Below are 21,418 nucleotides of genomic sequence, written 5' to 3' on the forward strand. Positions count from 1 at the left end.
TTTATGCACCTCTGTCCTCCACACAACCAGCATGTTGTTACCTGTAGCCACCAAGTAGACTGATTGGTAAAGAGGAATGTGTGTGCAGTTAACACAGAAAACACAACTCAACAATATAAAAAGCAGGAGCATTTATTAGAGCATGTGTGCCGCAACATATTGTTACACTGTTCTTCCAAGAAAAATGGATTTGGGGTATTTATCTCTGAGAGCGGACCACTGCACGAAGAAGTAGTCTGATATCGGATACAGGATCTTCCCCGTGAGCGATAACGTCTGCACCCGGCAGATGCTCTCAACGTAAACTATCAGGACTTTCTTCATTCCCAGGATGCCGAGCAGGAGTCCCGCCACACACAGGGGAACGCAGGTCCCCGGGCCGTTACACAGCACCTGAAACAACACACACAGGACGGGAATGAGCGCTGCTGAAGGACGTCAGACACACAGAAAGAGCAGGCTGGTCAGGACGGGTCTGTAGCAGAACTCCTCCATCACATGTAGACAATGGCTGAAACAAAATACTGCTCTACTGTCTTCATATGTTAGTATTTAGGACATGCAGTCGTATAATACGTTTGTCTCCAAAGAACATCAAGCTGTAGGTGAGAAATACGCAGGTTCTACTAACAGTGAGTGCTCATATATTAATACTGTACAGTTATATACTTAAAGATATCTATAAAGCAACAAACCATCCATATTCTCACTTTTATTCTGATTTGCAAATCCTTGTTTACGGTTCATTACTTCTGCAGCTTCAAATGTTTTTGCTTTTATTGTGCACACAATCCTGCTTCAGACGATCCACCATCAGCCACAGGCAGCCTGAATGATTACAGGCCAGTTGCACTTACACCTGTGATTATGAAGTGTTTTGAGAAACTGGTTTCACAGCACGTCAGGACCAGCCCGCCCCCCGCCTTCAACCCACATCGGTTTGCCTACAGGGCCCACAGTCTGTCAGACTCAGCCCCCTCAGAGGAGGGAGTCTGGCCTTCTTGGACTGTGCTGCACACAGAAGAAGACAGAAGCCTGGATGTAAAGATCTACAGGAAACCCACTCACACTCAGACCAATATTAGCTGTTCGACTCCCACCACCCACTGACACACAGGCTGGGAGTTATCAGAACCCGACAACACCGGGCCCAGAACGTGCCTACCAGAACAGCAGGAAAGGAGGAGGACCAGAAGCACATCACAACAGTAGTGACGGCCTGATGAAGCCTCATGAAGCCTTGATGGTTTCTGTGCAATTGGTTCAAGAAAAGGTTCATTTCTGGAGGCTTCATGTGCACACAAACCCCCCTGCTGGTCCAAACATGTAATGTCATTTCAACTATCAGAATCAGAATCCTTTTTATTGTCATGATGCACACGCTGCTTCTATACACACAATAACACTACAGTGGGAAGTAGCGACGAGCATGTAGCCCAAACACAGGAAAAGACCTCATATTTTACCACAAATAAATGATAATAGCTATGAACGATATCGTTGGGATCACTTTCAGAGCGATCTCAGAACAGCTTCTCTCTGCCTGGGTATATTTTTTGTCTTTTCTGTTTGAATGGATACGGAGCTTATAGCAGCTGGAGCACACAGCTGCTCAGCGCTGGTGTTTACAGAATGTTAGCGTTGGTCAGTGTGGGTTCACACATCTGTACAGTGATCTCTGTAGTTAATAGTGTGGACGGACCAGAACAGGAAAACTGGTTAATGCTGACTGTTGGTAGAAAAGAACGACAAAAACATCCCAGTATATGCGCTGTCTGATGGAAAAACGTGGCTCAGACACGAAATTCTAACTGAAATGTATTGGTTTGAAATTTGTGTTGGGGGACACGGAAAAGTCGGCAAGTTGTGTCCCAGGACACAAATTAATAGATTAAGTTTTGTGATTACTTCACCAATTGCTGAGACTGGGTTGCACATTCACACCTACAGACAATTTACAATCACCAATTAACCTCAGCATGTTTCTGGACTGTGGGAGGAAGCCGGAGAACCCGGAGAGAACCCACGCTGCACGGGGAGAACATGGAGACTCCACACAGAAAGATCCCGGGTGTCCTCACCGGGTTCTTCTAGCTGTGAGGCGACGGTGCGAACCACCAGGCCAGCGTGCAGCCCGTGATCAAAGTCCTGACTTCCTATCTGTGTCAAAACTACTTTATTTAAACACTATAAGCATACACGTTTCAAAACAGTTGTATCTGCGTGCTACTCAGAACCAGAGCAGTCGGGACTCCAACATGAAATAGCTTTGTTTCACAGCAGGTCTACGATGACTTTCCTCTAAGACAAACCACTAGAGCTGGAGGACAGTCCAGGAAACATTACTGCACAATGATCTTGAAATTTATTATCTTTCAAGCTAAAAGTCACTGAGCTGAATTTTCCTGCTGCACAAAAATCGAAGAAATGTGAAGATTATAAAGGCAGAGAGCAGAAATTCACCACATGTGGGTGCCTTAGTGGCAGCAGTGAAGGTAGCTCAGGCAGACTCAGGACAGAAGGGGAGACAGCTCAGATAAATAAGTGACCTCAGAACTGAAGGAGGCTGAGGGAGTTTGGGTTCACAGGAAACCAGACGGAGCTGAAGTCTGGAGAAGTCATCATGCAGCTCCACAGCACAGACACAGCAGAACTCTAATCCTCTCCACACTGCTCGGAAAACAACAGCTCTGCACTCTGCCTTCGCCAGTCAGAACACTTCTGTCATTCTTACAGCTCAACAATAGACGTACAACAGTCCCCTAACATCCACACAGTGAAGTGGTTCATGGAGCAGCAGATGTAAGGATTAACATGACAAACCACTCACTTGTTAGCTGGAAAAATGATGTGCTCAGTTAAAAACACATCTTCAAGTCAACCATCAACAGCAGCAGATCTCACCATTTTACACTCACTCTGCATAAAGTAATTACAACAATGGAGACTGAAATCTTATTGTCCTTATTTCCAGGCACTGGATGTACACACACTTATATTATCTGGCAGTTGTCGGCTTTGTAACTTGATTTTTTCTGGTGGCCCCAGCTGACTGGAGATGATCAGAATCTCAGCTGTTGAACCTGCAAATTCCCCTTTAGGCAGAATCAGTTCCATGCTCATGAGTGTGGTGTGGCTGGACGTTTATGACTGTCGGTCAGCCATTCTGCATTTATAAGCCTGCCTGGAACATTCTTGGCATGACTACTGTGGACATTAAATCCCCAGTTTTGTTTCCACCTAGCCACCAACAATCAGACGGTCTGCTGGACAGACATCCAGGGTGACTGGTCACAGGTCTGGAATCTGATATGACTACAGTCATCAGGTAAACATGCATTACACACAGACCAGGAGCAAGACACGTCATCTGTACGTTACCACAACCGACAAGCTGACAGATTCTAAGTTCATTAAAAATAGTCTATAGTAGATCTTCTATCCATTTTCTTTTGCTTATCCAGGGTTGGGTTGCGGAGGCAGCAGTTGAATCAAGTCATTCAAGGCATAACTCTCCCTACCCACGCTTTCCAGTTTGTCCCAGGGGATCCAAGGCATTCCCAGGTAAGATGAGATATGTAGTCTTCTCAGCAAGTTCTGGGTTTAACCTGGTGAAAATCCTTCCAAAGAAAGTTGCCCAGGAGAGCTCCTTAATCCTTCCGGATGTCCCAGCTCCTCACACTATCCATAAAACTGGCCCCAGCCACCCTACAGATGAAACTCCATTTGGCCACTTGTATCCACCACCTCATTGGTTCAGTCACTACTCCGTCTTATGCTTCATTTTTCCATCATTTGTGAGCAAGATTCCGAGAGGCAGTAACTTCCCCCAACCAAACAATCCACTGGTTTCAAGCAGTGAACCATGGATTGGTGCTGACCGNCTTCAAACTTTTCATTTGAACATGTTATTTAAACGTACAACAATAAATCAACATTATATGAACATATATACGTATAATCTGCTATTTACTGATTATTTTTGCTTTATTTTATCTATAACATGTCGTCATTTTTACATTATTATATTTTACAATTGTTTAGATTGTTGTTTTCAGAGAAAAGCTTGTATCGCCGATCTTCCCCACAGAACCTGAACGCAGCATGTGTTCAGGCAGCGAAGGCAGCGCAGCATCAGGACAGGATGGACAGCTAGCGGTGTGCGCCTCTGCTCAGACGGCGTTAGGCAGAGACCAGTGACAGGTGGGTACCATGTCATCACCCTCATGCTCCGTGTGTCGCTCCACTGTGGACGGTGCTGCTCGGAGCTTGCTGTGTGTGTTTGCGGCTTGTTGGCGCAGCGGCAGCGGCTGTGCTGCTGCGCTACAGGTGCACACAGGCTGCATGTGCGCACACGGCCGCGTCCTTCACACCGTCACTGTCTCCGCAGACAGAAGGTCATCTGAGACGCAGCTCGTCCCGGTGGATGGAGCGGCGCTTCTGCAGCGGATGAAGGGAGCTGCTGGAGTGTGTGTGAGTGTGTGTTCACAGAGTGTGTGTTCACAGTGCAACACAAGAGGCTGCCCACCCCAACACACAGGACACACGCATCCACACTCATGTACAGGTACACTCCAGGATGCTGCAGTGCCCTGTGGACGAAATGGTACAAAAAACTGATGTCGTTTGTGATGTGGTGCAGCTGACCGGATGCTGTCATGGTGCCTCAACAGCAGGACTGCTCTGAGGTTTCATCAACCAACTGTTGTTTTGTCAGCTGGAATTAAAACACTCAGTCAGTCATGTGTGTGTGTGTGTGTGTGTGTGTGTGTGTTGCAGTAGGAGGCAGTTGTGCCCGAGGGAGAGCAGTGTGGCAAGATAGATATGTGTGGGTAGGAAGTGCTGAGCAGCTTCCAGACCTGAGACATGGGACATTGCTGGTTAATCAATCCCTTCATATGACAGCATTCTGTCATTCAGACTCTCTCACACAGACTCCTGTTATGTAGATAAAAATCCATCCACAGCTGTGTAACACTTCACCTGTCTTTTTTAAAGATATTTTTTGGCCTTATTAAATAGGACAGAGAGAGACAAGGGAAGGACCTGCAGCAAAGGGTCATGAGCTGGACTTGAACCCATGACCGCTGCCTTGGGGACTGTAGCCCCCATACATGCAGCTCAGCCAGGTGAGCTACAGCAGCTCTCCACAGGTCACCTGTCTGATGGATCCTGATCCTCTCCATGTCGGGATCATTTCTCGTTGAAGCTCATGATGAAGTTGTTGCTCCGTCAGTGAATGCAGCAGCTCTCTCTCTTGTTCAGCAGCACATCGAGGAAACGTAATGCTAAAGACATCTTTTGAAAAACAAACAAACAACAACAACAAAAACACACAGGCCCTATAAAAAGAAAACTAAAAGGATCTCTTTGATTTGACCAATTTAACGTTGGTTAGATTCTGATATCTTTTAAATGTATTTTCTTGTTTCAGAATGAGGACTGTCTAGTCCGTCACTACAGACCCTGCCAATAAAAATCACATTTCTTTTACTGATTTACCATTTACCTGTGGTGTGTTTACATGTTGGAAAGCACATCAGGACACATCTAAAAGCGTAACTTTGAGACACAGAGATTCGTTTTTAGTTTAATCTACTACTAAAGAAGCTCTTTACCATTTCTCGTACCTCTCTTAGGCCCACTGAAGTCTTTATAGGCAGACACCACAGAAGAAGAAAGATGGACTCCATCTCTATGATGTGTGGCAGCCGGAGCCCCGTGTTCCTCACAGCCTCCTCCTCCCACCACCTCCACCATGCCCAGGCCTGTCTGCTGCCCAGTGTCATAAAGAACGGAGTCGCTGATGTAGGAAACTCCCGTCTGCCGGTGCAGCCCACCGTGGCCATCCTGGGCTCCGGCGACTTCTCCAAGTGCCTGACCATTCGAATGCTGCGTTGTGGCTTTCATGTGGTGGTGGGCAGCCGCCATCCGAAACTGGCGGCTCATTCGTTTCCTCACGTGGTGGATGTGACGCACCATGAAGACGCTGTGGGGAAGGCCAACATCGTGTTCCTGGCTATCCGTCGTGAGCACTACCCAATCCTGTGGGACCTCAAGCATCTACTGGAAGGTACAGAAGACACAACGACAGCACGAACTTTTTAAAGTGGATTTTAAATAACAGAATTTGCACATTATATCGACTGAACCGTACATAGGACTCATCTAAACTGGTCAAAAATATGTACATTTTTTTAAAGACAATATAGATTGTAAGGCTAATGAGCTGCCAGGCGCCTTGTTCAGACTGAAACAGAACCTATTGATCTCACAAAGGAAATGATTTCTTTATCTTTCTCAAAAAGTGTTTTGTCAACGACAGAATTCAAAAGACGGTTGTATAATGAACGTGAGCTGGTTCACTGTGATGTGTCCACTGTCATTAATCTGCTTCACGGAGCTCGTTCTCGAGACAAGAGCTGATCAAAGTTACTGTAGTGGATCAACTAATGCAGGTGTAATAATTTACAATAATTCAGAGTGATGCCATTCTCACAACATGCTGCCACTGACAAAGGTAGAAGCAGATCGGCTTTGCTGCCAAGAATGAGTTGGAGTCCCCAACAGCCTGCAGTGGTCTGTTGTGCAGATGTAGTTTAACAGATATTGAATGTATTTATAGATGTTTGTCTTGTTGTCTTGCAGGGAAAGTCCTGGTGGACGTCAGCAACAACAGGAGGGTGAACCAGTATCCAGAGTCTAATGCCGAGTATCTGGCTTCACTGCTGCCCGGCTGCGTCGTGGTCAAAGGCTTCAATGTGATCTCAGCGTGGGCCATGCAGCAAAGCTGCCCTAAAGACGCCAGCACACAGGTACAACCACAAAGATTCTGTCCTTTCAAAGAACAACAAACTCTAAACAACATCCACTTATGTTGTTTCTGGAGATTTCTTTGGCTTCACCATCTCCAATCATGGAGTTATTGGCTCGGTTATTGTTGTCATCTTAGTTTGGACCTTCAGTCCAAGGATAGAAGGTTATTTACTGCTTTAAAGAGCTCTATCTTTGTTAATTGTTTTCATTTATTCTACGTATACAGTCTGAAATGTTCTGTATATTTACATTGCTGAAAGGTAATGAAAGGATGAATTGTTCAGCTCCACCATGGTTCCTCTCATGAGGCGAGGTACTGATCAGTCATTCCAGTTTTCTGTCGGTGCAGGTTCACCCCTGATAAAAGGGAGACAGCCCTCTACTCACACTCTGAACTGCTCACTGCTAAGGCAAGCTGCTAAACCCAGCTGTATAAAACAGCACCTGGAGTTTCCTAAAACCAAAGCTCAGTCTAATTCCCTCGTGCTAGGACAGCGTGATACTGAAGGTAGATACAGCTGCAGACAAGAAACCCTCCAGTATTGCACATAAAATAGAGAAGCAACTTGCTCGTCTGCAAATGGTGTCCTTGAGCGATGGCTCATCGACCTGTGTGTAATAGTCCTTGGAACAACAATGGAGCTTTGTGGCAAAGAAAACTATGTCCTGTGCTGATTGTCATATCCCCACACTGTCCCTCCACCCACTGCACCTCTAACCAGCTCTCCTCTCCTTGGTCCTGGCTTTTTACAGGTGTTCATATGCAGTGATTCGGTGGAAGCTCGGCAGCAAATCATGGAGTTATGTCGTCAGCTCAACTTCCAGCCGGTGGATATGGGCCCCCTGTCTTCTTCCCGGGACATTGAGAACATGCCCATACAGCTGTTTCCTGGCTGGAAGGGCCCCGTCCTCGCCGCCGTGGCCCTCGCCATCTTCTTTTTTGCTTACTCTTTTGTGCGAGACATAATCCACCCGTATGTGAAATACAAGCAAAGTGACTTCTACAAGATCCCCATAGAGATAGTGAACCGGACGCTGCCCACTGTGGCCATCACTCTCCTGGCTCTGGTGTACCTGGCGGGCCAGCTGGCCGCTGCCCACCAGCTCTACTACGGGACCAAGTACAGGCACTTCCCACACTGGCTGGAGGGCTGGCTGCAGAGCCGGAAGCAGCTGGGTCTCCTCAGCTTTTTCCTCGCCGCCGTCCACGTCCTCTACAGCCTCTGCTTGCCCCTGAGGAGGTCTGAGAGGTACCTGCTGCTCAACACCGCCTACCAGCAGGTCAGTAGGACAAAGCCTGTGAAAAGCAGATGTTTTCCACCAAAGTAAACAACTCTCCTTTGCTTTATACACAACTGGCCTGATAAGGGCTTCAAGCAGGGTTCTGTTTTTTTCATCGCTGCTTGTGATCATAAGATGTTGCATATTCATGTACTAATGTGTGACCAGACTGTATTTTTGGGTTAAGCAGCTTACCTTTGTCCCAGGCCTTCCTCGCAGGTTAATCTGGCCACACGTGAACCACGACGACTGTTATGAATTCCAGTTTTCTGTGTGTCTGCAGGTCCACGTTAACGTGGAGAACGCGTGGAACGAGGAGGAAGTGTGGAGGGTGGAGATGTACGTTTCGTTTGGCATCATGAGTCTCGGCCTTCTGTCCCTCCTGGCCATCACCTCCATCCCCTCCGTCCACAGCACGCTCAACTGGAGGGAATTCAGCTTCATACAGGTACACAAGCACCGAGAGGTTTTACCTCCGCTGCATTTGTTTAGCCTCTCTCATGAGAGCCAGAGGACACAAAACTGTAGTGGCAACTGACAGGGATGAGAGTAAACATGATTTAGTTTATTTCAGCTAAGCAGCATTTAGCATTTGTGCTTTTTCTGCTCCAACGGGCTGTCCAGCAGGAGCCATACGTTATGTGTCAGTAACAATTCACAGAATCAGTAAACAGGAGAAAAGGGAAATTGAAATATTAGTAACAAAAAAAACAAAACAGTAAAAGGTGTTTCTCCAGTTTTATGCTTTTACATGCAGCGTTTTGACGCCTACCTGCTGTTTAGATGTCTGTCTGCATTAGAAATCAGAGATAACGACATCCTGAATCACCTTTACATGCCATTTGTCACAGCCTGTAACCGCTGACCATATTCATCAGTGGGTCACATCAGCAGCTGATTTATAAAACCACTGCATGCATCCTGTTCACCTTTTAACCTCACATCTCTCCCTTTGCGCCTCTCGTTATGCCTGAACAGGCTGGAGCAGGTGATGTTGGATGTGTGTTTTGCACAGGGGAATGTTAGCGGGAGCTGTGAGTCTGGGTTTCCTCTCTTTGTGGTGTGTTGTTACTGTGAGTCTGCTTGTCTTTGCTGCAGTCCACTCTGGGCTACATCGCCCTGCTCATCGCTACCTTCCACGGCCTGCTGTTCGGCTGGAAGCGAGCCTTCGAGGAGGAGGCCTACCGCTTCTACCTGCCTCCCAGCTTTGTGGTGTCCCTGGCGCTGCCGGTGTGCGTCATCGTCGGGAAGGTCCTGATGCTGCTTCCCTGCGTGGCCCACAAGCTGCACCAGATCCGCAGGGGCTTGGACAACAATCAGTACCGGTGCCAGCGCCTGGAGCCAGTGGGCTCAGCTGCCCACATTTCCCCTGAGAGAGTCACCATCATGTGATCACGGAGGGGTTTTCACATACGCTGCTACAGCAAGCTGCTTTACTGGACCTGATCCATGTGACTCGTGTTGGAAGGACACGTTATTTTCATTCTGTCAATGTGAACAGTTTCTGCTGACATGTGAACTCTGTACTTGTGTCCTTATAACTGTGACTGTTGACTGGAGCTGCTGACCCTGTGCTATGTTTCAGCTGTTTGCCCTTTAAAACACTGAATATTCTTCTCCTGTCAACGTGCTCCCGGTACTTTGGCAGTATTTAATCTGTTCATTGCTTGTAAAGAAGAACTCCAATTTTACACATTAAGTAAACTTTCCTGCTTCTACTTCGCCTGTAAAAACAGTTGGATATCGTCTTATATTTGACCCTAGAGGAGCTTTGTCATGTCTGAAAAAAAAACCTTTACACTGTCATCGTGATGTCAGGGAGGATGGAGGAGGTCTCCTGTGTGTGATGCTGACCTGTAGCAGCTCTTTAATTAGTATTTCTGCTGGTAGGCTGACAAATCTCATTCAATATAGTACCTTCTTTTTTCCTTCCAGGTCCTAACAGATAATGGCAGAAATAATTTATTCACCAGGCTGGACAATATTACCAGTTACTATCATCACCTACGACGCTTAAAACTATTCTCTTTCTGGTCTCACTTCAAACTATAAAGAAATGTTTTCAGGTATTGATTCTGCAATATATCTGTGTGTTCTATTTCCTGTCTGTTGGGGCTGTGCTACAGTACCGATGAATATTGTGTCTATAATCAGTGAGAGCCACGGCTTGAAGAGTTTCTGTTGGTGTTATTTGTGACCGAGCGTTCAGGCACAACTTAGAAGGACACTGAAGCTAAATGTGGTGACATCAGAGCTGTGAATGTTGGGATGTGATCCAGAAGTAACTGCAAACATTTACCAAGAAATAAAGACAAAACTTGGAAGAAAAAAAAAGTTGCTTACTGAACTTGTGCTGAAGTATCATCACCCTGACGAACATCTCAGTTTCTNAATAACCTTTGAAATTTTAACTTCTTGGACATCAAGTAGTACTTCGTATGGAATACTTTCTGAGTAACCCATATAACTAGTGCTTAGGGTGGGATGCCACGCCGCCATGCACTCCAAGAAGGATTCTTCCTCTCAGCTCCGTCGTCACAGCCATCTTGATGTCGTCCACGTCTTCTAAACAGGTCCCCTTGATGACCCCCTTGAGCTTGGGGAAGAGGAAACAATCCCACGGAGCCAGGTGGGGTGAGTAGGGAGGTTGCTCCAGCACGGAGATGTTCTTCTCAGCAGGACCTGTGGGATGCTCAGGGTGTTGTGAGCAGGTTGTCATGGTGAAGCAGCCCTGACTTGTCCTGACACAACTCTGCCTCTTCTCACACACTGAACGAACCAAACACCACAGGATCTTTTTCTAGATGTGCTGGTTGACCGTCTGGCCCTGTGGCAAGAAATCACAGTGGACGATGCCTCTCACATCAAAGAATGCAGTCAACATGACTTTGACTTTGGACTTCGACTGTCTTGCTTTCTTCGGCCTTGGTGATGTTGGACTCTTCCACTGAAGGCTCTGGTGTTTGGTCTCCGGGTCGAACTCGAAGATCCATGACTCATCACCGGTGATGACTCTCCCGAGCAAGTCTGGTTCCATTTCAAGACGCTCGAGGATGTCCTGACACATTTGAATGCATCGATCCTTCTGGTCATCGTTCAGCGGTTTTGGCACCATCTTTGTGCTGACTTTCCACATGTCCAAGTCTTCAGTGATAATCTTCCAGACGTTGTCCCGGTTCATGTCCAGCTCATTTGCAATCAGTTGAACAGTCAACCGACACACCATCTGCCTGATGCGCTCAACGTTGGCCTCAGTCCTGTTCGCTGAAGGCCTTCTGTTGAAGTTTTCCCCAAGTGGACCAGAAACTTCAGGTTTGTTTGTTGCTCTGTGCTCATTGCTTGATGACATGAAACAGAGGATATTTATATAAAAGCACGTGGATAAAGTTCAGTGGCTGCAGAGAGCTGAGATCACAGATATATACTCTCGGGCGATTACTTTGAAGGGGAAACTCGTAGTTTGGGTTTGACATATATCTTTTGTTACCGAAACTTGTAACACCTTGTAGTCACAGAATCCATCCATCATCCCTACACCTTAANCAGTAACTTCCCCCAACCAAACAATCCACTGGTTTCAAGCAGTGAACCATGGATTGGTGCTGACCGTCATCGCTGCCACTTCACACTCAGCTGAAGCTGCCCAAGTGCATGACCACGTCATTTACAAAAAGCTAGATGACCTCCTTACACCTTCTGTGTCTTAAGACTCCATTCAATGAATGTCATGAACAAGATCGGCGGCAACTCTAGCAAAGTCTAACACCCACTGGATGTGTGTTTAGGATGCAAACACAGCTCTCACTTTAGCTGTACAAGGGTAGAATGGCTCATAACAATGGCCCTGGTACCCCATGTGCTTGCAACACCACCCACAGCGTCCCTCGTGGGAGCGCAGCTGTAACACGGGCTTTTCCAGATTCTACAAATCATTGACTGGCTGGTCAAACTCCCATGACCCCCTCTGTAGCTCTGCAAGGGTGAACAGCTGGTCCACTGTTCCATGGCGAGGACAGAATCCACAATGCTCCTCCTTGAGTCGAGGTTCAACAGTAAATCGAACCCTCCTATCCGGCACCCTGGAGTGTAATACCCTGATAGTTGGAGCACACCCTCTAGTCCCCCTTTTTAAAAAATGGGAACCACCACACAGTCTGCCACTCCACAGGTAGCATTCCCAATGTCCATGTAACACTGAAGAGGAGAGTCAGCCAAGACAGAACAACAACGTCCCGATGCTAAGGCACCTTTTTCAGTCCTGTGAGCATCACAAACTCACATACTTCACCATGAACTGTAAGAGTTGTTCTTTCTATCACTTTATTCGTCATCATATTTGGCTTTTGTAAGCAGTGAACTGGTTTACAGCCAGAATATATCTTTGTTATTTCTCAGACGCCTGCTGTACTTGTGTATTTTTATCATTTGACAGTCGTATTTTTTTTGCTGGATATGTCAAAACAAAAATTGTTGTTCATTTAATTCATTGTCAGTTTTTTAACAGATAGGAAACTATCACCTATAATCACTGATACTATTGATACTGTCACTGCAACATACTTTATCTCATCCAGCACTCCTTCTGATGACGTCCACCGTTGTACTTACTCACCCTGCCATACCTGACACTCATGTTCTCCACGGCTTCACAAATTACACTGAGCAGACCCGACCGAGACATTTTCACACTGTTGTATCTATTCCAAGCTGGCCCTTCAGACCACTGAGGGTTCAGGGAGAGGATGTGTAGGAAGAGGAAAGGTTTCATAATTTTTCCTCTCCTTCTGTCTGGGTATAGATCACTAAAGTCAATGGAATATGACTGACTCAGTTTGTACAGCAATATTGTAGTCTGGATAACATTTACTCATGATTCATTGAGCTTGGAAGCCTAAGAAATCCAAAAAGCAAAGGGACTGACTTACATGACAAGGAGACTCAGTGATTTTACACTCGGTGTTGCATACAGGTCTTTGTGGCAAAAACAAAGATCATTTTCATGTGTGACAGTTCAGCATGTTGCCTCCACACAAGACTATATCTGACCTGTTTGTTTTGATCGGCCAGTGGTTTAAACAGCTGTCTAGCACAAACATTTTCCCGTTACACATGTATTTTTCTAGGGGCTGCAAGGTGGCTCGATGGTTAGCATCGCTGCACTCCGCAGTCCTCTGTCAGTAAAGTGTATGTGCAAAGGTACGGCAGTATGCTGCTGTGACTGATGTCTGGGTCCACTCACCACGTCAGGTCTGAGTCGAAAGACCAAAGGGAGGGAGTACTGCAGGGCATGCAGGGTGCTGACAACCGAGGAGCTCAGAGACTGACGAACCTCCCGGCTCCGTGGGATTCGATAGATGGTAAACTGCAGAACACAGTAGACGGTCATCAGACAAGACTCACCCAGAAGAAAAAACTAAAGTTAACATAGAAATAACATAACGTTGCATCGTGGATCCTCTAACATTCTTCTTATCAGTGATAAAATCTCTTAAAACTAAGACTACAGACCATAACAACATTCTGCAAATAGTTTCAGTTATTTTCGTTGCCAAAATAATGAATACAAATTTGCATAGCAGAGTTTTTTTTTCTACCTAATCTTTCATCATGTGTTTTGTCTCTCTTAGGAGGGGTCCCGACTTTTAGATTGGAATCATTGGACATCTACAGAGTAGCTCAAAGTTGTTGAACCTGGATCAGCATCAATAGTGACACTATTAAAAACACTGAAAACACTGAGCTTAATGAATGTGATAATTCAACACTACAATGACTAGGAGCCACTTCCGTTTTGTGGATGTATCATGAATAATTCTTAACATAACACATTTAAACTTTTAAAATACTTTTTGCAGGACTTTAGCATGTAGCGGACCCATTCTGGTACTTTTCCTAATGTCAGTGATGTGACTACTTATTCCTCATACCTGTGATTCAGAGTCTGACTGTCCTCTGGAGCTTTCAAAGGTGCAGATCTTCTCCTGGCTCATCTTGTCAGTGTCGGCAATAACATAGTACCGTGGCGTGTAGGAGGAAGACAGGCACTCCATCAGCCGCAGGATTTCTGTAGTGTGACCACCTATTAACCACAAAACACAGTGTCAGTTACACTTTCAAGATAATAACATTACGATTATACCCATGGTGGAGTGGAAGACACTGACATGTTGGACCTCAGTAATGCTCTAAAGACAGAATGGGAAACTGTAACTGCAGCCAGGTTCAATATTCAAATATTCGTATATCAAAATTGCTATCCGGATATCAGCACAATGACTGAATATTCAGTTATTCGGGCCAGCCCTAGTATAAATTAAGTAAATTAACTCAAACAGATCACATTTATTGACATGCCAGCTCTGCAAAATGAGCGAGAAGCAGGAGAGAAACATTAAAAAGGCATATTTGGTTGCAAAAAGAGATGCAAGGTCAGTCGTATGGAAATGTTTTGGCTACAGGAAGGATTATGTTGACTAAAAACAGATTCTCTGTCTGCAATGTCCAACACAAGTAATTATTTTTACCACTTCAATCTGCAGCAGAAAGCTCTGTATGATGATAGCAAACAGATCTGAATGCCATCCAAAGAAAAAAACAAAAAACAAGTTTAGATGTTCTCGACCAACGTTATATCATGAGATGGTGTATAAATATTACACCACCTTTATTTGTACGCATTTTACGTTTTTCGCGTGTCATTCTACGCTGTTTAGTTCCCACAGTAGTGAGACGAAGTGTCATTTTACAACCAACAATTTATCAGCTGCACAGCCAGAAGATACAAAAACCACTGAGAAGGTACAGCGTGAGATGAAGGTCCCAGCTTTCCTTACATGTTGTGCATGTAGATTATCTTTATGTGCTCTTACACTGATGTGCACTGCGGTATGAATTTGTTCACAGTTTGGCTAATTTGGGAGTAAACCACTTTTGCGTATGTCAGTACATGAAACACTAAAGAGCAAAGTACTGACTGTGGTGTTTCTTCTTCTCTTAAAAGAAAGTACAGTAAATGTTGGTTATTCATGCTGATGTGTATCAGTAAAATATGAATTTGAGATTGATGATTTGTCAGTTTTATCCTTTTAACACTGAAGGCTTATTCATACAGAGTGCTTAAAACACAGTAATCATCTATCATTAAATTACATTTTGGCATGCTAAATGTCATATTTGCATATGGTCGAGTTATATTGATTGATATAATTTTGAAAATTTATTTCTATTCAGATTCACATTGTTACGTCATTTATAATGAAAACGCTTCGTTTCTGTTTTAGTGCCACAAAGTTAGAAATCTAAATTTAATACGGAATTAGTGACATTATGGATAAAAGGACCTGTTTAGGACTTATGTTACGTTTCTGTCCTTACAACGTAAAAACACGCACTTCCGGGTCTAGACGCTAACAGGGTTGCCTTAGCAACGAGCGCAGATTCCCCCCAAACACTTCCGGTGTCACAAAAACACAAAAATTACCGCAATACGATGTACTCTGTTACACTTATTTCATACTACACGTATTATACTGTAACAGCAGCACATCTATCAGTAATTTACTCCGTTTATTTTTACTTTATTAATACAAAAAACACGAGTCTAGTTGTAAAGAACTGCACAACATGTGAAGCCATCAGCTGACGGCTCACTTCTGTCTGACACAAGCTCCTCCTCTCGTCGACGTCTGACGAGCGCTTTACTAACACCCTGAAACAGCTGAAACTCGAACAATACAAGACAACGTTTCACAAGTCACCAGCATGCATCTTAACCTAGCAGACTGAGGACCGGTACCACACATATTCACACGTATCCCGAACTTTACCTGAACCGGCAACCACCAGAACGGCCACTGGACCTTTGGCTCCAGGCTGAGGCTTTTGCTTCTTCACGACAGCATATAACCGAATAATAAATATGAAACACAGAAGTAAAGCCGCAAACACAGCTCCCACCACGAGCGTCATGTTGGCTACGGCGGCTCTGTGGGACCAAACCAGACAGCGCGCTTCGCCTTCCTGTGAATCCCTGAGCTGAGGCTTGCAGGCAGATCGTCCGTTCAGCTGTGTATGTGTGTGCTGCAGCTTTAAGACCGCACTTCCGTGGTTTTCATCCACTGATGAGTTGTTTTGTGTTTTTTTGTTTTGTTTTTTAAAAATAAACTTTATTGGCAAATTTGAATGTACAAAAACATGGCATATAGAAACGTTGCAAAGACATTTTCAAAGTGTTGAGGTAGCTCTAGAACAGAAAAAACAACTTAAAGGAATAACAAAATAAGATGAGGATCTCAGTCAAGCAGCATGAATACGTCCATCAAGGAAAAACGTCTTTGGGCATTTTTGTTTTCAGAATCAGAATCAGAATCAGAATCAGTTTTATTGCCAAGTAATTTTTACATCACCAGGAATTTGACTTGGTCCATTGGTGCAAAGAAGCAGAAAACAGATACCAAAATAAAATAAAATATTAACAATACCAAAAAAAAGGCAGATGTGAGATAGTACAGAGAAGAGATTTTGTGAGTGTTCATTCTTCCACCCATTAAAATGGGGTTTAGTTTTTGCATAGTTACTTAGATGAATAAAATGTTTGGCCAACAGAATCAGGTTTTAACCAACAATACACCAGTTTTAATGAAGCACATGTTAAGAGGACGTATTGAGATATTTTTTGATTGAAGTCAACTTAGAAATGTTGCCCAAAATTCATACTAATGACAGAAAAATAAATGTTTTGTTGTCTCAATTTCTCTTTCACAGAACCCACACGAGTTAATATTAAATTATGCAAGAAGCTGTTTGATGGATCAGTGTCATTTAAGATTTTAAATGATGCTTCTTTAGTTTTAAATAAAGCTGGATATGACAGATATCTTTTTCCTTATCTTCCTGGATGCTGCTACATCATAGTCTCTTAGAATGAACCTTTTTTTTTTTGTATTGGAAAGGGTGATAGTGAGCTAAAAACACCTGTAATGCTTCATGCTAAGTACACAATTTGTCCAAATGCACCTCCAAGTAAGTTAAGTTACAAAAATGAGGTGCTATTTTAGGTGGAATAAAGATTTAAGACTATAACCTTTCAGAGAGTACTATTTAGGTGGAATAAAGTAATGTTTTGTCTTCAGTAAACCTTTAAATCCATAAATTATCTGTTCATTACCATTATATGTGCAATACTGCAATTTAAAACTGTTAGAAAACTGCAATTTATTACTTGATTTTGGCAAGTTTATTTCTCTTTTCACAGTACTTTTTATTTATACTTGCATACTTTTCTTTTACATATATTTTATTTAGAATTTCTTAGATCTAGATGTTTATATTTATTGCCTGTCTTGTTATTGTTGTGTACCATGGTTTCATTCATCACGTCACACTCCTTGTGTGTGTGAGCTCCCTTGGCAATAAAAAGCTTTCTGATTCTGGAAGTAATGTTTGGCTGGAATAAACCTTTAAAACTGCAAGTGACACTTTGGGTGAAATAACCTTTGAAATTTTAACTTCTTGGACATCAAGTAGTACTTCGTATGGAATACTTTCTGAGTAACNGACAATTTACAATCACCAATTAACCTCAGCATGTTTCTGGACTGTGGGAGGAAGCCGGAGAACCCGGAGAGAACCCACGCTGCACGGGGAGAACATGATCCTGGGTGTCTCATATGTATTTGAATACGTAGACTTTTCAACTATGAATGCCTCCATAAGCATTGACAAATAGTTTTACTACAACAACGCACCGTACACTGACCTTTGCAATCTATAAATGAAAGCTCTCGTCCTAGATTATTAAAATAAGACTCCATGTGTCTCCATGTGACCTCAGTCAACACGGCAGAGACACAGAAATAGTCTCAGAGCAGGAAATAACTTTAAGTCTGTGTTATTTACTACAATCATTTCTATCCACAACTATCTCCTTCAGCCAGACTACAGGCCTCCTGAAGGTGGTGTCAGGCTGTGATGGGACTCAGGACACCACTCTGCTCCCTCTACAAAAAGGATTCACAAATATCTGATGACCAGTCAATGTAAAAGATGGAAGGTCTGTCTAAACACAGTATAAAGTCAGTGTATTCTTGACATGTCCAGGGTCTATCCTGCTCTTGCTCAAAGTCAGCTGGGATCGGCTCCTGCTCCCCTACAGGGAATAAAGCAGAAATAAAGGATGGATGGATGATCCTGACATGTTAATCATCATCCTGTGAGGATGTTCTGCCACTGAATGCAGTTTAGGTTTAACAAACTAACAATGTATGGGTGTAAATGTCCTCATCCATGTATCCATCTCAGCCCTGCAGCTGATCTGTCATCATGGTGTGATAGCAGAGAAGCCCAACATTTGTAAAGTATAAAAAACATTTTATTGAAAACCCGTCATCTCATATTGCATCTTGATGTCGGGAATAAAACTCAATTAACACATCATGGTGCACAGCCATGTTCCTTCACAGAGCAGCAGAGGTGTGTCCAGCAGGTCAGCCTGCAGTGGGACAAGTTCTGAGAACTTCTGGTAACTGGCACCAAACTCCACTCAGTGTAAATGCCCTCACTGGCTGCACTGTTGAGCCTCTCTGCCCAGAGCCAGTGTCCAGCGTGCATCACTGCAGGCCAAGGAAGTGGTTTGAAGGCACATCCTCACATGGTGCTCTGCTGACTTTAAGGCATTTACTCTTCTACATCTAAACTGGATCCACCACCAAAGCTGAGCAGATGTTCAGTCCGCTGCTGGTTCCTGTAGAGTCCAGCCTGCAGAGGACCACCCAGTAAAACGAGGCTAAAACCGCATCAGACAGTCCCGGTCTGGTCACGTGAGGGCGCTCAGCTGCTCCAGGTGAGGCAGCAGCTCCTGGGCGCTGGGTCTGCAGCGGGCCTCTCCGGCCCAGCAGCGGCCCAGCAGCGTCCCGCACAGCCGGCCTCTCTCCGAGCGGAACACGTGGTGCTGCTGGATGGACGGCCGCAGGTTGTGCGCCACCACCGCGTAGAGGACGTGCTGCCGGTCGCCGCTGTAGGGCGGCTCTCTGGTCAGCAGCTGCCACAGCGTGATGCCGAAGGCGAAGATGTCCGCTTTGGGAGACACCGCCTCGCCCTTCAGCAGCTCCGGCGCGCGGTGCGTGTACGTCCCGCAGACGTGGCTCATGCGCGGGCTGGTGGCGCTCACCTCACAGGTACCGTCCAGCTTCAGGGAGCAGCCGAAGTCGGCGATCTTGCAGACGTCTTCACTGGACACCAGCACGTTGGCGGGCTTGATGTCCAGGTGCACGATGCGGTGCGCGTGGAGGAAGCTGAGGCCGTGCGCGATGTCCGAGGAGTACCGGAGCCACCGGTCCTCCGCGAGCTGCTCCGCGTCCCCGTAGATCAGCTGCTGCAGACTCCTGCTCCCCACGAACTCCATCAGGATGGTTCCGATGCTGCTTTCGTCTCCGAACACCTCGGGCACGCCGGTGGTGGCCGCGATGACGCGCACGATGTTGGCGTGGCGCAGGTGTGCCGCGTTGAGCTCGGCCCAGAAGCTCTGCCAGGAGGCCAGCTTGTTCTTGGTGCACTTCTTCACCTTCTTCAGCGCCACCGTCTCCCCGAAGTACTCCGCCTTGTAGACGGAGCCGAACCCTCCGGAGCCCACGGGCTCCACGGCGCGCAGCTGCTCCCAGTGGATCACGGCCGACCAGTGGCGGCTGGACACCTTGTCGTAGAGCCGCTGGGCCGGGACCTGCAGGCTGGAGCCGTGGGAGAACTTGGTGAGCGGGCTGCTGCAGGTTCCGAGGTCCACGGACAGGTACACGTCTCTGGGCAGCAGGCGGCTCACGGGGATGGGGGACGGCATGGCGGCCCGTGGAGGAGGTCTGCTGCTGACTGGAGACCGGCTCCAGTCTGAAGGCTTTTCAGCTGCTCGTCTCTCTGGTTTGTGTCAGCGAGCTGCAGCGCCCCCCTGTGGTGTGGAGGATGTACTGCTTCCTGTTTGGGTTCAACGGGTTCAACGCAGTCTGATGGAGGGAGGTCGGGAAAGCAGGCTTTTTGTTTTTTTCATTCTGTGCGACTAAAACAGGATGATATTGATGAACAGAGTGAGCAGGCCGCGGATACCTGATCACAAGCAGCTTCAGGGGACACGGAGGGTTCACAGGCCCTGTTGGTCCTCCAGCATCCAGGAGGAGATCAGAACCCACCAGCTTGTTCAGATAATGATCAGAATCAGATACTAATCATCCAGGACAGCATGTGTTCATGATAAACTGTGTCTGTGTTTTTTCTTTTGTGGTTTATTTAATTAAGTGATTTATTTTCTGAGGGAGCTCCATGTCAGGATCATGAAGGTTACAGGACTTCTTTCAGTGCTTTAGAGTAATATTTTCAGTTTTTTGCTAAAAACAATAAGTTTGCATAAAACTTTATTGCTAATAATAACAAAGAACAACAAGCCAACACTACTGTGGGTGAACCAGTGTTTCTAAAGTCGCTGTAAGTTAAAAAATGTAGAAGTTCTCGGTAGTGAGTTCCTCCTTCAGCGTTCCTCTCCTCTGCACAGCAGTGATTCTCCACTAACAGTTAACCTGCTGTGTTTTGTTGTTCAGTAATTTTAACATCATGTAAATGTTGATGGTAGTTTAAAGCGTTTGATGCTCTGCTGTATCTCGACCCATTTGTCCAGAACTTTGAAATCATTTGAGATTATCCAGAATCACTCACTGGGACACATAAAGACAGACAACAAGCGCAGAAATGAGTTAGTTTACAGTGTCATAGTTTAAATGTGAGTCACTGACATCTCACTGGAGCTTTTATCATGTTACCTGTGAGGCTGATGGCTCATGGAGCTGGAATAGACTCCTACACAGTGAGCAGTGCTTCTGGGAAGGAATGGAAATCGTCTTGTCATTTTGATGTCCATCCATCCATCGTCTATACACCGTTTAATCCTCATTAGGGTCGTGGGGGGCCGAGACTATATCCCAGCTGACTCAGGGTGAAGGCAGGTTCACCTGGACAGGTAACCAGTCTATCACAGGGCTACACTTAGAGACAGACAACCAAGCACACTCACATTCACACCTACGGACAATTTACAATCACCAATTAACCTCAGCATGTTTGTGGACTGTGGGAGGAAGCCGGAGAACCCGGAGAGAACCCACGCTGCACGGGGAGAACATGGAGACTCCACGCAGAAAGATCCCGGGTGTCCTCACCGGGACCTTCTAGCTGCACCTTGAAGCCCTGATTTTGATGTGTTTTTTGAAATTAGCAGCAATTTTTAAAAAACTGACATCCACTTATGAATACATACTAACGTCCCCAGGACCTTAAATCTGACATG

At 45.5% G+C, this 21,418-nt stretch overlaps 3 protein-coding genes across 3 annotated transcripts; 1 reads left to right on the plus strand and 2 right to left on the minus strand.

Moving 5' to 3' along the window:
* Positions 1 to 114: 114 nt before the first annotated feature.
* alg14 (ALG14 UDP-N-acetylglucosaminyltransferase subunit) lies at positions 115 to 16,119 on the minus strand. Its single transcript, XM_008299578.1, has 4 exons — positions 15,924 to 16,119; positions 14,025 to 14,176; positions 13,337 to 13,459; positions 115 to 393 (listed from the first exon to the last, which is right to left on the minus strand). The coding sequence occupies exons 1-4, from the start codon at positions 16,063 to 16,065 to the stop codon at positions 163 to 165; spliced, it is 648 nt and encodes a 215-aa protein (XP_008297800.1). The 5' UTR covers positions 16,066 to 16,119; the 3' UTR covers positions 115 to 162.
* Positions 5,683 to 9,489, plus strand: steap2 (STEAP family member 2, metalloreductase). Its single transcript, XM_008299577.1, has 5 exons — positions 5,683 to 6,073; positions 6,649 to 6,815; positions 7,570 to 8,097; positions 8,381 to 8,545; positions 9,196 to 9,489. Exons 1-5 carry the CDS (start codon positions 5,683 to 5,685, stop codon positions 9,487 to 9,489), a joined length of 1,545 nt encoding a protein of 514 aa, XP_008297799.1.
* Positions 16,120 to 18,448: 2,329 nt separating the features above from the next.
* Positions 18,449 to 19,927, minus strand: mos (v-mos Moloney murine sarcoma viral oncogene homolog). Its single transcript, XM_008299580.1, has one exon. The coding sequence runs from the start codon at positions 19,925 to 19,927 to the stop codon at positions 18,911 to 18,913; it is 1,017 nt and encodes a 338-aa protein (XP_008297802.1). The 3' UTR covers positions 18,449 to 18,910.
* Positions 19,928 to 21,418: the final 1,491 nt, after the last annotated feature.

Source organism: Stegastes partitus, unplaced genomic scaffold (genome assembly GCF_000690725.1).
Source record: "Stegastes partitus isolate 25-593 unplaced genomic scaffold, Stegastes_partitus-1.0.2 Scaffold1435, whole genome shotgun sequence".
NCBI classification, from domain to species: Eukaryota; Metazoa; Chordata; class Actinopteri; family Pomacentridae; genus Stegastes; species Stegastes partitus.

Bases quoted from the DNA above. Each gene is read 5' to 3' on its own strand.
- mos (XM_008299580.1), bottom strand. From the start codon at position 19,927: ATGCCGTCCCCCATCCCCGTGAGCCGCCTGCTGCCCAGAGACGTGTAC.
- steap2 (XM_008299577.1), top strand. From the start codon at position 5,683: ATGGACTCCATCTCTATGATGTGTGGCAGCCGGAGCCCCGTGTTCCTC. The intron at 6,816-7,569 runs GTACAACCACAA...GGCTTTTTACAG, and splicing joins CTAAAGACGCCAGCACACAG to GTGTTCATATGCAGTGATTC. The intron at 8,546-9,195 runs GTACACAAGCAC...TCTTTGCTGCAG, and splicing joins GGGAATTCAGCTTCATACAG to TCCACTCTGGGCTACATCGC.
- alg14 (XM_008299578.1), bottom strand. From the start codon at position 16,065: ATGACGCTCGTGGTGGGAGCTGTGTTTGCGGCTTTACTTCTGTGTTTC. The intron at 13,460-14,024 runs GTATGAGGAATA...TGTGTTCTGCAG, and splicing joins AGTCAGACTCTGAATCACAG to TTTACCATCTATCGAATCCC. The intron at 394-13,336 runs GTGAGTGGACCC...GTGTTGTTTCAG, and splicing joins TTCGACTCAGACCTGACGTG to GTGCTGTGTAACGGCCCGGG.